Here is a 17,107-nt window from a genome sequence, read left to right on the forward strand (position 1 = left end):
CCATGGAAGCTGGGGCGGGGGGTGGGGTGGGGCAGAAGCAGGAGTTAGAGGGAGAAGTTGAGCTGTGATGTGGACCCTGTACCTCCAATGGCCCTCCCACTTGTCGTGCAGTCCATATGGCTGGGCCTTTCATCTTGTGCAGGGACCAGACACTGGACAGGGCCCCGGCAAGACCTGGGACCTGGGGGAGGTGGTTCTGGGCAGCCGAGGCTGAATGACCCCGGGCAGTGTTTCTAGCACCTGGGGCTAAAGGCCCTGCTTTGAGGGGCTCTGGGTGGTGCAGCCCAGGGTCTGCCATATTTGGGCTGGTGCAGAGGCGAGCAGGGATATTCTTGACGTTATTATGCTGTTCAGACGGCCTGAGATCGCCTTTGCTTGCTGTAGACCGCACACTCTGCTGACTCACAGTGAACTTATTGTTGGCGAGAACCACTGCACCCCATCTGGGGCTCGTCCGCTGGGTTTTGGGGCCCGCAGTGCCGGACTCCACGTTTGCCTGGTTGTGTTTCCTCTTGTTAGATTTGGCTCCTTGCTATGGGCTAGGGAGATCTAGCTTGGATCCTGACTCCCTCCCAGGACCCAGGCCTCTGCATCTGCCAACTCCTGGGCTTCCGCAGTTTCCATCAGCAGCACTATGCCCACCACCCCCCCTGCCCACCCTGCTGCCTCTGTCTGTCATGATCTGTGGCCCCGTCTCCTCCTGGCAGCACTGCCCCAGGTGGACAGACCCCTGTATGCAGAGATCCAGGCTCTCAGGGTGAGCTTCAGGTCAAGCCAACAGGGTAGCCAGGTGGCTAATGGCTGGGCTTGAATCTGGGTTGTCCGTTGACTTGTTGGGTGGCCTTGGATATGCCTTGGCTTCCTTACCTGGAAAACTGGCATGATAGAAGTTCTGACCACCCAGGGTTGTGTGAGGAGGTCCTGATTAGGTAACCACAGCGGGGAGAGGGCAGGGGACAGGACCCACTCAGAGCCCACCCCGTGAGTCCTGCTGTGGTCTGAACCGGCCTCAGCAGTTGTCCCGATGGTTTCACACGAGAGGTGGGGGCTGGCCTGCTGTTTGGCGTGGGAGGTGGTCCCCTGAGGGTGGTATTTGCTAACTCTCCGCTGTCCTTCATGGCCATGTGGATACCGCATGAAATTTGGAGTTATAAGGCTGCCCTTCAAGACCCAAGATAAAAGGGATGAACTTACAGTTACAAAGTAAATGAATCTCGGGATAGGATTATAGTCCGGGGAGTATAGTCCGTGATATCGTGAAAACTTTGTATAGTGACAGATGGTCATGAGACTTATGGTGATCATTTTGTGAGGTGTAGAAGTATTGAACCACTCTGTTGTACGCCGGAAACACATAGTATTGTAGGTTAATTATATTTCAATTAAAAAAAAAAAAAGAACCTACACTGATCACTTATCACTGAGTGAGCTTGAATCTCCCCTGCAGTCTGGGTTCCTTCTTGGTAGAATTCCTAAGGCTTGTTGAGAAGCTGAACAAAAGAAGTTGAACAAGGTCATGTACGTGAGTGAGTTGACCGGGACGGCCATAACTAAGTACCTCACGGGGGCAGCTAAAACAGAAATTACTTTCCTTATGGTCCTGGAAGCTGGAAGTCCAAGATCAAGGTGCTGGCAAAGGTGCTTTCTCGTGAGGCCTCGCAGATGGCCACCTTCTCCGTGTCTTCAGTCATCTTCCCTCTGTTCATCAAAGTCAACAGTCGTGTCCGACTCTTTGAGACCCTGTGGACTGTAGCCCGCCAGGCCCCTCTGTCCATGCGGTTCTCCAGGCAAGAACACTGGAGTGGGTTGCCGTTCCCTTCTCCAGGGGGTCTTCCTGACCCAGGGATCGAACCTGGGTCTCCTGCATTGCAGGCAGATTCTTGACCATCTGAGTCACCAGCAAAGCCCCCCTCTGCTCATATCACATATTTTCTCTTTTTATAAAGGCACTGGTCATATTGGATTAGAACCCAATGTAAGGACCTCACTTTAATGTAATTATCTCTTTAAAAGATCATATCTCTAATAGTCAGATTTTGAGGTAACTAGGGTTAGGGTTTCAGCATGTGAATTTGTGGGGATACAAGTCAGCCTTCAACAGTGTGTGAAACTGCTTTGTCAACCATGAAACCAGTCTTGAGGGGCTGGGCCTGACTCTGTCTGCAGGAGAAGGTCTCTGTGTGCTCAGGACCCATGGGCTGACTCTGTTTGGGCCAGAGTTGTTCTTTCTGCCCCTGGGAGGGGCTGGGAGCTGGCTCGTCTGCCCGCAACTCTCTGGGGACCAGTCCAGGCCCTGTGGGCTCTGTGTCACGAGTGTGGCCTCAGCATCATCCGAATCACCCATCCATCTGGCCATGGCCTTCAGGTTACAAACTTCAGTTCTCACAGAGTTTCTTGAGCCCAGCTGGCAGGCAACCCTGCCCCCCAGAATTGGTCGCCCCTGGAATTGATCAGGCAGGGGATGGTTGGGTAATTAGAACAATGAGGGCCAGGTGGAGAAGGGCCTGAAACAGGACACCCCCAGCCTCGAGGTGGGTGGCTGCAGCTACGGGAGCAGACCCCACAGGGCTGAGCCGGAGAAGCAGTTTTTGGTAAGGGTGAGTGAATGTGGATGGGAAATGGTCCCTCTGGGATGTGGGGCTTGGAGTCACATAGATGAGGTCACCTTTACAGGGCCTGCCTTGAGCCCGCTGTCCTTGGGAGCCTGTGGTCCTCAGGTACAGTGAAGGCTAAGATAGAGGCGTGCAGGGGGCCCTGTGGGGCAGAGGATGGGAGAGGGCTTCCCCGAGGGGATGGAGCCTGAGTGCAGGCTGGTAGGGTAAGAGTTGGCTGAGTGAAAGAAGGTGGGATGGCATGCCAGGGAGGCCGGAGTGACAGGGTAAGTGGCAAGATGGAGCGTGGTTGGAGGTAACATGGGGGAGGTGGGTGGGAACCGTGAGGGTGGGGAGCTAAGAAAGGGTTTCCAGGGAGGAGGTGACTGGGCCAGATTTGTGATTTAGGGAGCGCCCTCTGGTGGCACCTTGCGGAGACTGCAGGGAGACTGGCAGACCAGCAGGGGCTGGACTGTGGGAATCGGGACCCTGGGCCCAGGGCCGGGGTGCAGGCAGGACTCTCCTGATGTGGGGCTGGTCAGCCATGGAGCATGAGGGAAAGAGAAGGTGGGGTGGGGCACCTTCCCCCTGGGGATTCTCGGTCAGGGGACTGGAAGTTTAGTGCAGCTGGTCACCAAGATGGAGCAAAAAGGGGTTGGAGGGCGATGGCCTCAGCTGTGGACGGATTGCAGTGGTGTATCTTGAGGTGCTCCATGGGCTGTGACGAGGTGTGTCCGTGCAAGTGGGGCACATATGTTGGGGGCTCAAGAGGAAGCATTGAGGTGATGCCACATGGGGATGGGGTAGAGCGTGGGGCAGGGGCGTGGGGGCAGACTGTGTGGTCCTTGTGGGAAGGAGGGCACTGTCAATGCCCCCAGGCTTGGGTCAGGCTCAGGGGTCGGTGGGGGAGGCGAGATCAGGTCCCAAAGCAAAGCTCAGACAGGACTGGGGCTCAGAGGTCGCTCGGGGAGGGGGTCCCAGGGCTAAGGCGGGGAGGACTGCTGCAGTGGCATCTCCCGGGTAAAACAGCGTCAGAGACGGGTTGGTTAGTCCCGTTAAGAGGAGGGCATGGGCTGGGGGTGTTCTAAAGACCTCTCCGTTTCATCGTGACATGGTTTCCTAAAGCCACTTAGCACTGGTTTTTCCCAAAGGACTCAACGAAGGATTTCATGATTCACCAAATCAGAGAGCCAGACACTTAGCGTGGTGCAAGCTGCTTGGGAGCAGCCCCTCTGGGGGCCAGGTGGAGCAGGGCCAAGTCAATTGCTCTTCTCCGTCAGGGATAGATTGGGCTTCCCTGGTGGCGCAGATGGTAAAGAATCCTCCTGCAATGCGGGAGACCTGGGTTCAATCTCTGGGTTGGGAAGATCCCCTGGAGGAGGACATGGCAACCCACTCCAGTATTCTTGCCTGGAGAATCCCCATGGACAGAGGAGCCTGGTGGGCTACAGTCCACGGGGTCACAAAGAGTTGGACGCGACTGAGAGACTAACACACATCAGAGGTGGGGTGTGTATGGGTGTGTGTGCGCGTGCGTGTGCTAATTTGCTTCAGTCATGTCCTACTTTGTGCGATCCTACAGACTGTTGCCCTGGGCCTCTCCTCCTAAGGAAACAAGCCTGGAGGACAGCAGATTTGTCCCCAAAGCTGGGAGTCAGTTTCCCTTCCTGGACTCTCCATGAAAGCTCAACTGGAGGGTGGATGGCAATGATGAACGGATATTGCTGAGATGATGTCCCCAAATAATGGGGGCTGCTGAGGCCATCCTCACTTCCTAGGCAGTTTGAAGACCAGCCCTGCTACTCCCAAATTCTGTGCCCCGGGTCAGTCCTTCTGGGGCAGTCACGAGTGGTACTTCCGCTCTCAAGCTGGTCTCTGGGTGGAGTCATTCTGTAGCCGGTACAGCCTTGTTAGCCCACCATCATTCACTCATCATGGTCAGGGGTGGGGGTGAAGGTGGGCGGTGGTGCGATGCCACCCAGCAAACAGGAGACATAGGTGTGATACTTGGGACCTGGGGATCCTAAGGGGGACCCCATGTGAGGGCAGAGTGTCTCCTCCCAAGATTCCCCAGAACCTTGGGAGCCTGGAGATGAACAGGGTTTAGAATTCCATCTGAAAAGACCCGGAGCCCTCCTTCCTTGTCTCTGCCTGCCTTCCTGGTTGTTTTTGGCCAGGTTTTGATTTTGGGAAGCCATTTACAGCCCATTAAAAGATCAAATGTCTGGAGATGATGAATCGAGGCATTTGAAAATGTTTTCCAATTCATAGCTCATTTCCCTGTAGAAAGCGCTGACCCAGAAGTGGCTGGACTTTGTTCCACATCACCAGGGGCAACTCTCAGGGTGGAGCATGGTCCTTGGATTGGGCAGCAGTTCAACCCTCGAGATTCTTGCTGATGCTCCCTGGTAGAGATGGAGGAAGGGTCCAGACCCGGTTTCCCTGAGTAACCGGCAGAGACAGTGGTTTGTACTGTGTAGGTACAACCCTGGGCAGGAGAGCTGGATTCCCTTCCTAACTCGGCCTCCAATTTGAGTCATGGGCAGTGGGAATTCATCTCCCACTACTTATTTTCCCATCTGTAAAAATAGGAAGGACAATTCTTACACTTTTATGAACATTGTGGGGTTCAAGTGGCCAGCAAATCAGTCATGACACCTTGGTGTAGGTAGTGCCATGTCGTTCACACACCAGTAGCCTGGACCTGCTCATTTAATCCTCACAATAACCTTGAGAGGTAGACTTTTCTATTTCACTGAGGCTTGCTTCAAGTCACGCAGCAGACTGGTGGCAGAACCAGGTTGCTTGGTGCCTTTGGGGAAAGGGATCGACTTTTGACTGCTTTTTCATGTTCTTTCATGGTATTTTTGATGGTGTCAATATATTTTCCTAGAAAATTGTCCAGTTGTTGAGATTTTGAAAAATTTTGATGTTATGATCAGATACAATATTTACAATGTCTAATCTCTATATGGAATTTTTTTCTTGTTCTCAATGTCTACTTGTGTATTTCGTTGTTTCTCAGTGCTAATTATCTAAATTTTGTCTATTTGATTTTTTAAAAGCCTGTGTTTGACTTTGTTGATTCACTTTTGCACGTACTCTATTTTCATTCATTTCTTCTTCCGTCTTGCTTAGCACCCAGTGGGCCCTTTCGAATTAAGAACTCATGTCTTACAAATATCATAGGATATCACTCATACGTAGAATCTGAAAATATACAAACGAACTTCTTAACAAAACAGTAATAGACTCACAGAGAGAAAACAAACTTGTGGTTATCAAAGGGGAAAGTTGGGAGGGGGATAAATTAGGAATCTGGAATTAACAGATACATACTACTATACTTAAAAGAACTAAACAATAAAGACCTACTGTATAGCACAGGGAACTATATTCAATATCTTGTAATGATCTATAATGGAAAAGAATCTGAAAAAGAATATATGTATATGTATATATATATATATATATATATAAAATACTGAATCACTTGTACACCTGAAACATTATAAATGTACATTATAAATGTACACCTGAAACATTATAAATCAACTGTACTTCAATAAAAATCTTTAAAAATGAAAAAATTATTCACACACACACGCAAAAGAATTCATGTCTTTCCTCAGCTCTGGGAAATATTCTTTATTATTGCTTCAAGTCTATACATTCCTGTGCTCTCTCAGGTCTCCCCTAATAGATGTGTGTTGGAACTTGGTCCGTCCTCTGGGTACCTCACCTTTGCTCACACATTTTCCATCTCTGTGTCCCTTTGCAGTGCATCCTTGGAGAGGTCATGGCTCACATTATCCACTCATCAGCTCATTCCTTAATTTGTCTGCTCTGAATTTTCAGCCCATCTGTTGAGCCTTTTTTCGTTTCCCAGTCCTATTTCATTTCCAAGGTATATAACTTTTTCACTTCATTTCATTTCTTATGTGTGAAAAATTATGTCTCCTTGAGGACATTAATTACACTGGAGACAACCATCTCTGTAAGGAAGCATCTCCAATTGCTTCATTGATTGTTTTTTCTTGAATCGTGATTTATTCTCTGTTGAGTCAGTGCCTTTCAGGGTATTGACCTTTTTTTCTTAAATAGTTTGAAATTCTTGGCATTTGGGGCTTTCCATTAGCTGTTTCTGTTTCTCTGTTCATTGCTGCTTTGCCTCTTGGTGGATTGGTGAAATAGGTAGAGGATAAAGAATGTTCAACAATTCAGCTGTCTGACCTTGAGAGGTGATCTTCCTGGAGGTGATCTGCCTTTGAGGCACCTGTTCTGATCACACCTGCCATGAAACAGGAGAGTTCAATGCCTGATTCTTTTTTTTAAATTAATTTTTTATTGAAGTATTGCTTTACAATGTTGTGTTAGTTCCTACTGTACAGCAAAATGAATCAGCCATATTTATACAAATATCCCCTCCTTTTTGGAGTTCCTTCCCATTCAGGTCACCACAGTGTGTTAGAGTTCCCTGTGCTGTACAGTACATTTTCATTAGTTATCTGTTTTATACATAGTAGCAATAGTGTATTTGTGTCAATTCCAATGTCCCAATTCCTCCCCCCCGCCGCCCCCCACTTCCCCCCCGGTTCAGTTCAGTTCAGTTCAGTCGCTCAGTCGTGTCCGACTCTCCGCGACCCCATGAATCACAGCACGCCAGGCCTCCCTGTCCATCACCAACTCCCGGAGTTCACTCAAACTCATGTCCACAGAGTCGGACATGAGTCATCTAGCCATCTCATTCTCAGTCGTCCCCTTCTCCTCCCGCCCCCAACCTTTCCCAGCATCAGAGTCTTTACCAGTGAGTAGGTATCCATATCGGAGAAGGCAATGGCAAGCCACTCCAGTACTCTTGCCTAGAAAATCCCATGGATGGAGGAGCCTGGTAGGCTGCAGTCCATGGGGTCGCTAAGGGTCGGACACAACTAAGCGACTTCACTTTCACTTTTCACTTTCACACATTGGAGAAGGAAATGGCAACCCACTCCAGTGTTCTTGCCTGGAGAATCCCAGGGATGGGGGAGCCTGGTGGGCTTCTGTCTATGGGGTCACACAGAGTCGGACACGACTGAAGTGACTTAGCAGCAGCAGCAGCAGCAGCAGGTATCCGTATATTTCTTCTCCATGTCTGTGTCTCTTTATCTGCTTTGCAAATAAGATCATCTATATACCATTTTTCTAGATTCCACATATATGTATTAATATACATATTTGTTTTTCTCTAACTTACTTCATCTGTATGAAACCAATGCCTGATCCTTGACACCAGCAAGGACAGGAATCCTGGTCCTATCTGTCTGGCTCCTGTCTGTCCTCTGACAGTCACCTCTGCGCCCCTCCCCTGTCCCATCAGCCCCATTCGCTGCTCCTACAGCGCCCACCTTGAACCCCGTCTTCCCTGTGTGTTTTGGACTGTGCTTCCTCCTTCAATTAAGTCCCAGGTGCTTTTAGCTCCTCAAATTCCTCAAAGTACCTGTCCCACTGCTTTTTGTTTTCCAGTGCTCCTAGGGACTTTTTTTATTTGTATTATCTGCTTTATTGAATTCTGATTGACAAATTTAAGAAGTGTTTATTTAGATTGTACAACTTGATTTTTTTCGGTTTACAATGTGATGATTTAATTGCATATACACTGTGAAATGATTACCATGGATTATTAACACATCTATCATTTCACTTGTTTATGTGTATAAGAACACTGAGCAAATTTCAAGTGTACAGTATGGTGTTATGAACCATAATCACCCTGTAGATCTGAACTGTACATTAGATCCCCAGAACTTATTCATCTTTAACTGGAATTTTGTATCCTTTCACCACCTCCCCATCTCTCCCATCCCCCTCTCCCCTGACAACCACTCTTCCACTCTCTGGTTCTACAAGTTTGACATTTTCAGATTCTTATGAGATCATACAGATTTGTCTTTCTCTGTCTGACTTATACCCTTAGCATAATGTCCTCTAGATTCATCCATGTTGTCACAAATGGTAAGGCTTCCTTTCTTTTTTATGGTTGAATAATTGCATTCCATTGTATATATACACTGCATTTTCTTTATCCATTTATCTGTCGATAGACACTTAGGTTGTTTCCATCTTGGCTATTGTGAATAATGCTGCAATGAACATGGAGGTGCAGATATTTCTTTGGGATACTGATTTTGTTTCCTTTGGATAGATAAACCAGAAGTGAGATTCCTGGATCATATAATAATTTGATTTTTAATTTTTTTGAGGAACCTACCATAATGGGTGCACCAGTTTACCTTCCTACCAATACTGTACCATGGTTCCCTTTTTTCTCCACCTTCAACAACCCGTGTTGTCTCATGTCTTTTTGATAACAGCCATCCTAACAGGTGTGAGGTGATATCTTATTTTGATTTTGCATTTCCCTGATGAGGCTTCCCTGGTAACTCAGCTGGTAAAGAATCTGCTGCAATGCAGGAGACCCCAGTTCGATTCCTGGGTTGGGAAGATACCTTGGCAAAGGGATAGGACACCCACTCCAGTGTTGTTTGATTTCCCTGGTGGCTTACTCGGTAAAGAATCTGCCTGCAATGCAGGAGACCTGGGTTGGGATGATCCCCTGGAGAAGGGAACTGCTACCGACTCCAGTATTCTTCCCTGGAGAATTCCATGGACAGTATAGTCCATGGGGTTGTTTCACAAAGAGTGGGACATGACTGAGAGACTTTCACACACTGATGTTGAGTACCTTTTCATGTGTCTGTTGGCCACCTGTAGGTATTCTACATGTATTCTTTAGGAAAATGTCTATTCATATTCTTTGGCCATATTTTATTGGATTATTATTAATTTTTGCTATTGAGTTTTATGAGTTCCTTATATATTTTGATATCAGTCCTTATCAAATAAATAGTTTGCAAAAATCCCAAAGCTCCCACAAAGGCATTTTTGTCTGAGGACAACTGCCAAATTATTGTTACTGGGCGGTATTGAGTAAGGGATCTCCTCTGCCACCATCTTGATGATTTCATGGGGGACTTACTTTTAGATTTTCAATTTCTAGGATCTGGAGATGGGAGGGGGGAGGTGTCTGCCATCTTGATCCAATCACCATATTGCTTGCACATGTTCTGCACCCCCGCCCCCACCCCCCCACCCCCCCGCCAGCCCCGGGTCCCAGCTCAGGCCTCCTCAGCTCTTACACACTGCACCAGAGGAGCTTTTCTAAAATCAGAGCCATCTGAGTCATTGCCCACAGCTGAGAGTCTTTCAGTGGCCCCCACCAAAGTCAGCATGAGACCCACTTCTAGCCTGGCAGGTTCCAGGCCTCTTCCTGTCTCCTGGCTCCTCCCCTTCCTGCGGTCTTCTGGCCGCAGGCAGGTCTCTGAACCCACGACGGTCTGTCTCAGCTCTTCGCCTTTGCTCACTCTGCTTGTTGTCCCTTCTGCGGACTGTCTGCACTCTTTGCCCCCACACGTAGGGCTGGCTGACTCTGATCTTTCAGTTCTCAGCTGGAGCCCTTTCTTAGGGCCTGGTCGGGGGCCCTGCCGGGTTCCCACAGTTTCACAGCCCCATGCTCACCCCATGGTTGTCCGTATGGCCCCGCGTTCCGGTGAGTTCTCATCATCTCCCCGACAGTCTTCCCGTCCAGAGGGGGATTTCCTGGCAGGGGTACAGCCCCATCCTGATTTCACACGGAGTTGTTGGAAGAATGGAATGATGTGGGGGGCTTGATGGTTACGGGGTGTGGCTACTGTCTCCCTTTGACCGGGGCAGAGGGTCTCAGTGGGCCCCTTGCCCAGCAGCAGTGGCCCTGCAGGCATGTGGAGGGGCCCCTTTTGGCCTCGGATCGCCTTTTGATCCACAGTCAGATGCCTCAGGAACAGGCGGGACTGATGTGACTGTTGCTCTCCCCACAGGCACTGGTGCCATCACACGGTGACACGGACGGTGTCCTGCCAGGTGCAGAACGGCTCGGAGACGGTGGTCCAGCGCGTGTACCAGAGCTGCCGGTGGCCCGGGCCCTGCGCCAACCTCGTGAGGTAACGGCCGCAGGGCTGGCCAGCTCTGCCTTTCCTTTTACTTCCTCTGGGTGAACCCAGCTCTAGCAGAGCTGCTGGGGTAGGAGGGCTGACGCCTGGAAACAGAGTCGGGCACGCATTTATGTAGCACCATTTGTGTATGGGATATGGGGACAATGTGTGTGCAAAGTTGAAAGGGACTTGCTCCCCAGCTGAAAGATCCTTATAATCCAGTGGATATTTGATGAGCAAAAGGGCCAGGCGAGGCCAATCACACACACACGCACACACGCACACAGGCACACACACACACACACCCCTCTTCTCAAGAGCTGCCCACCTCAAGCCCCACCCCTTACAGCCCCACCTACCACTAGCCCCGCCCACCTTACAACCCCACCCTCAAGTCCCACCACAACACAGCCCCGCCCCTTTCAAGCCACACCCACCGAAGACCCGCCTCCACTCAGCCCCACCCACCACAGCCCTGCCCCTTTATGGCCCCGCCCCTCAAGCCCCGCCCCCCTCCACAGCCTTGCTCCCATCTCCAGTGTCCTCCACTCCCAGTTCTCAGGAGCTCCTCGGCATTCACAGAGAGAGGTCTAAATGGGTGGCTAGACATCCAGGGACTGAGACCCAGCCTTGCCTGCCTCCTTGTCCTCTACCCCTTCAGATCTTGCTCCAGCTCCAGGAACTGGACTCCTTACCCTCTCACCCCTACTTCTCTCCAGCGCTAGGTTTCTGTTTCAAAGACCCTTCCTCATCTTCTGCCTGGGACCACCTTCAAACTCCAAATTCCTCTCCCTTCTGTGTTAAGAGAACACTTTGTGCCCTCCACCAAGAGGACATTTGCGTGGGGGGTCTGTTTTAGGCAAGGTTCTTCAGAGAAGCAAAACCAGTAGTGTGTGGTAGTAAATATATATGGGAGATGGACAGATTTTTAAGCAATTGGCTCATGTGGTGGTGGGGATTAGCACCTCCAAAAGCTGCAGGATAGGCTCCAGAGACCCAGGGAAGAATTGCTGTTGCATCTGAGGTCAGAAGGCAATCCGCTGGCAGAATTTCATCTTCTTCAGGGGAGGGCAGTCTTTTTCTGAAGGCCTTCACCTGATTGAATGAGGCCCACCATGTTATGGGGGGGGTAATCTGCTTTACTCAAAGTTTACTCCCTCAGTGTTAATCTCATCTAAAGAAATACGTTCATGGCAACATCCATTTGTATTTGACCAAAGAGCTGTGGCTCGACCAAGCTGACACATAAAATTAACCATCACAGGGTCATCATGAGTTGAATATGTTTTCATCATCAAAGATGAAGAGTGAGCCCCTGAGTTGGGGCCTGTGCCCACACAGTGCTGCCCACTATAGGGCTCAGCATGGAGCTGACCCCAGAATCAGCCTGCAGCATGAATTGGTGGGACCCACAGGAGTATGCTCCTAGGCCAGAATTATTATTGTTTGTTTTTATTATGAAGATAGTGATATATCCTTACTGCTAAAAAGAAGTTCAAACGTTTGGTAATAACTGAGTAAAGTAAAAAATGAACATTCTCTCCTCTTCCAGTGTCACTTCCATAATCCCATTGTTAAAATGTCATTCCAGATTTTTTCTCCACATATATGTATATATTTAAATATATTTTCTTTTTCTTTTTTAATTTATGTTTTATTGAAGTATAGTTGAATTACAGTGTGTTCATTACTGCTGTGGAGCAAAGTGACTCAGTTGTACATATACGTATATATATATTCTTTTTCATATTCTTTTCCATTTTGGTTTATCACAGGATATTGAATATAGTTCCCTATGCTAAACAGTTGAACCTTGTTGTTTTTCCTTTCTGTATATTCCAGTTTGCAGCTGCTAATCCCTAACTCCCAAGGCCCCCCACCCTTGGCTCCTACCAATCTATTCTCTTGGTCCCTGATTGGAAACATATTTTCTTAAACAAATATTAAGTGATGTTATTTTGTTCTATAACTTGGTTTTCCCCCAGGCAAATAATTTGCAATATATTCCCATAGAGACACCTCATTTTTAACAGCTGTGTAGTATTCCACTGTAGAAAAGCATTATCATTTATTTCCCATTCCCTCAATTGATGGATATTTAGGTGGTTTCCTAATTTAGCCACTCCAGACCATGGTTCAATCACATTATCATATGTATATTTTAACAATTTTACACGTGTTTTTTCAAACTTTAATTTTATAATTACATAAGTATTGCAAAAACTAGCAAACAGAGTTTCTGTGTAGCTTTTCTTTCCCTGTCTTAGTCCATATTTTGGGCTGTTGTATCAAACCACCATAGGCTGGGGGGCTTAAATGACAAACACATTTCTCACAGTCCTGGAGGCTGAATGTCTAAGGTCAATGTGCTGCCAGATTCTGGAGAGAGCTCTCTTCCTTGTTCATAGACAGTCCTGTCTCAATGTATCTTCCCTGGGGTCTTTAAATTCTGAAAGAGATGGGAATCCCAGACCACCTGACCTGCCTCTTGAGGAACCTGTATGCAGGTCAGGAAGCAACAGTCAGAACTGTACATGGAACAACACTCTGGTTCCAAATAGGAAAAGGAGTGCGTCAAGGTTGTATCTTGTCACCCTGCTTATTTAACTTATATGCAGAGTACATCATGAGGAACGCTGGGCTGGAAGAAGCACAAGCTGGAATCAAGATTGCCGGGAGAAATATCAATAACCTCAGATATGCAGATGACACCATCCTTATGGCAGAAAGTGAAGAGGAACTCAAAAGCCTCTTGATGAAAGTGAAAGAGGAGAGTGAAAAGGTTGGCTTGAAGCTCAACATTCAGAAAACAAAGATCATGGCATCTGGTCCCATCACTTCATGGGAAATAGATGGGGAAACAGTGGAAACAGTGTCAGACTTTGTTTTTTTGGGCTCCAAAATCACTGCGGATGCTGATTGCAGCCATGAAATTAAAAGACGCTTACTCCTTGGAAGGAAAGTTATGACCAACCTAGATAGTATATTAAAAAGCAGAGACATTACTTCGTCAACAAAGGTCTGTCTAGTCAAGGCTATGGTTTTTCCCGTGGTCACTTATGGATGTGAGAGTTGGACTGTGAAGAAAGCTGATGGCCGAAGAATTTATGCTTTTGAACTGTGGTGCTGGAGAAGACTCTTGAGAGTCCCTTGGACTGCAAGGAGATCCAACCAGTCCATTCTAAAGGAGATCAATCCTGGGTGTTCATTGGAAGGACTGATGCTAAAGCTGAAACTCCAATACTTTGGCCACCTCATGTGACGAGTTGACTCACTGGAAAAGACTCTGATTCTGGGAAGGATTGGGGGCAGGAGGAGAAGGGACGACAGAGAATGAGATGGCTGGATGGCATCACCGACTCGATGGATATGAGTTTGAGTGAACTCTGGGAATTGGTGATGGACAGGGAGGCCTGGTGTGCTGTGATTCATGGGGTCACAAAGAGTCAGACACGACTGAGCGACTGAACTGAACTGAACTGAATCCCATTCATGAGAGCTCCACCTTTATGACCTAATCACTTCCCGAAGACCCCGCCTTCAAATACCATCACACTGGGGATTAGGTTTCAACATAAGAATTTAGAGGTGGGGGTTTGGGAAAACACAGACATTGAATCTATAGCATTTTCCTAAGGTTAATGTCTTCTACAACCATAGTGTGGTTATCCAAGCCAGGAAATTAGCAGTGATATAATGCTCTAAACTAAGACATTTAAATTTTACCAACCATCCTACTCATATCATTTTTCTGGTTGTATTGCCCCATTTTACATTTAAGTTGTCTCCTTAGTCTCCTCCAGTCTGGGGCCCTCTCTTGGTCTTTGGTTTTCACGACCTCAGCACTGGTGAAAGTACTAGCCAGTTATTTGATGGAGATTATGCATTTTGGGGAAGGAGATTGTGAAAGACATGTTGTCCCTTTCTGGGGGCACATATTAAGAGGTACACAGAATCAATACTGCTGATGTTAACTTTGATCACTGGGTTAAGGTGGTGTCTTAGCCAGGTTTCTCCACTGTTGTGTAATTATTTCTCCCTTTGTCATTTTTATTGTGGGGAGATATTTGGAGTCTAGACAAATATGCTATTCCTCCTCCTACTTTCTCCCAGTCATTTTAGCGTCCATTGATGATTCTTGCTTGCCACTATTATTATTATGGTGTTTGCCAAATAGCGATTTTTGATTTTCATCATTTTTTTTAGTAGTAGAGGTTCTTTAGTTGGGGGTCTGCGTTGTATACAAGTGTTTTGATATACTCATTCTGCAGGAGGAATGGCTAAGTAAATGGATTCTGCTGCTGCTCTTTAGTCAGTCATGTCTAACTCTTTGTGACCCCACGGACTGTATCCCACCAGGCTCCTCTGTCCATGGGATTTCCCAGGCAAGAATGCTGGAGTGGGTAGCCATTTCCTTCTCCAGGGAAATCTTCCCGACTCAAGGATCGAACCTGCATCTGCTGCTTGGCAGGCGGATTCTTTACCACTGAGCCACCTGGGAAGCCCAAGTAAATGGATACATCCATTAAAAATTGAAGGCAAAAGGCTACTTTCAAATGTTGTGCTAGAGGATGACCACTGGATTGATAATGAAGAAAAGATGCTAGGCCCCCTTTCCTCTTTTAAACTATTATTTCTTTACTTGGTTGCACTGGGTCTTGGTTGTGGCATGTGGGATCCAGTTCCCTGACCAGGGATCAAACCCGGGCCCTTGCATTGGGAGCACAGAGTCTTACCCATTGGACCACCAGGGAAGTTACCCCTAACTCCCTTTCCTTTTCAGCAGAGGGGACAGAGACCCCATTTTCCCCATTCCCTCATGTCCCAGGACTCGAATTCCAAGACTCTTCTGCCTATCTCATCATCAGGGGTCATCAGAGGACCAGGTCATCATCTCCTGACCCTGGGAGCATCTTCTGAGAAGAAGGGTCTTTGGAGTCTGATCTATAAGTGACCCTGACAGTGCGGGTCCTGCTCAGTGTGAGGAATGACCGCTCCACCAGGGGAGCTGCTCTTTGGGGCTGGAATTCAGGCCATGAGGAGTGAGGCTATACCTGGCTCACAGTTCCAATCCCACCAGTCTCGATTTGTGCAAGTAGGGAGCCAAGCTCGGAAACTGCTCTTTACAAGACATAGGATTTGACTTCAGTAAACTCATATCTATGCCTTTGGAGTTGAGGCATAAACATGAGCAGCTGTATTTTTGTTTTTCCAAATTGGGCTTTGACTGCAGTCCCATGTGTTGGGTGCACTCCACGATCAGCTCCCAAGGTGGAAACAAGGGCTTGCCAAGTGGCACTGGGGGTAAAGAATCCACCTGCCAACCCAGGAGACCCAAGAAACAAAGGTTCAATCCCCGGCTCGGGAAGATCCCATGGAGGAGGTCGTGGCAACCCACTCCAGTATTTCTTGCCTGGAAAATTCCACAGACAGAGGAGCCTGGTGGGCTACAGACTATAGGGCCACAAAGAATCAGACATGACTGAGCACTTAGTGGGCTATACATCAGAAAATCTGGAAAAACACAAAAGCACTGAAGGTGGAGCAAAACAGTTCATGCATGCAGGCACACACCTACTCCATTGTGTTGTATTTGGGTTTAGAGAATGAACTGTCAGGATCCCCTTTACTAGAAAAACCTTGGAAGGAAGGGAGCAGTGGGCTGGCTTTCTTAATGTCAAAATTATAGCTTGAGGTTTTTATATTTTCTAAATACAGTAAGGCACCTTAAAGAAAAGCCAAATGAGCTAAGTATTGAATCACTGACCTCAACTGAAAAAATGTCAAATGTTCATTGATTTTCACAAGGGCCCTTTGCTTTATGACTGAAGAAATAATGGGAACAATGGTTCAGGAGCATCAGAGACTTGTCTTTGGAATGGGTGTTTACAGGCCTTTCAGGGAGGTCTCTCCCTCCCCCTGGCATCAGGAGTCGAGAACAGAATGTTCAATCATGCGTCTGTCACGAGCCTGCCCTCTGCCTTCAGAACGTCAGCCAGCAGGAGCTTTGTGAAGTAAAACGCAATCCCCGTTCTTTCAAGGAATACTGCATTTCCGATGTAATTGTCCTGGCTACTTCTGTTACTGTTTGTTAAAGAGGGAGGGGTCAACCCGCTTTTCTTCCTTGCCAGTAACTCACGTCTGAGTTAGAACTGGGGTGCACACCCTCTGTGACCTCGGGCTGCTGGCCAGGCAGGTGGGGTGGCGGGTCGCTGCCTGGTGACCTGGGGAACCAAGTGCAACCTGCGTTCAGGTCCCAGTTCTGCAGTTTTTGCATCTAAGAGGCATCGTCCTGGTTGCAGCCACCGCACTTGTGTCCCTGCATCCCTCCGGTCCCCTTCTAGCTTCTTCTGGCTGATCATGGCATGGCCCTCCTCCAAATCTTCCAGGAGCTTCCATCTCACTTAAAAGCCCATCTGTCTCTCTGGCTGACCATTCTCTTCCTGACCCCACGAATGGTCTTGCTCCCTGGGCTCTGGGCACATGGACCAGGCTGTCCTGGAGGCT

At 48.1% G+C, this 17,107-nt stretch overlaps 1 protein-coding gene across 1 annotated transcript in view; it reads left to right on the forward strand.

Moving 5' to 3' along the window:
- The window catches only part of COL26A1 (collagen type XXVI alpha 1 chain), a 164,178-nt gene that overhangs the window by 32,065 nt on the left and 115,006 nt on the right, over positions 1–17,107 (forward strand). The window contains exon 2 of the mRNA XM_055408941.2: positions 10,487–10,609. Coding sequence (XP_055264916.2) covers positions 10,487–10,609 — 123 coding nt within the window. The remainder of the gene's footprint in view (positions 1–10,486; positions 10,610–17,107) is intronic.

The sequence above is a fragment of the Moschus berezovskii genome, chromosome 27, assembly GCF_049115385.1.
Source record: "Moschus berezovskii isolate FMDL1 chromosome 27, NW_MosBer_1.0, whole genome shotgun sequence".
In the NCBI taxonomy this organism is placed as follows: domain Eukaryota; kingdom Metazoa; phylum Chordata; class Mammalia; order Artiodactyla; family Moschidae; genus Moschus; species Moschus berezovskii.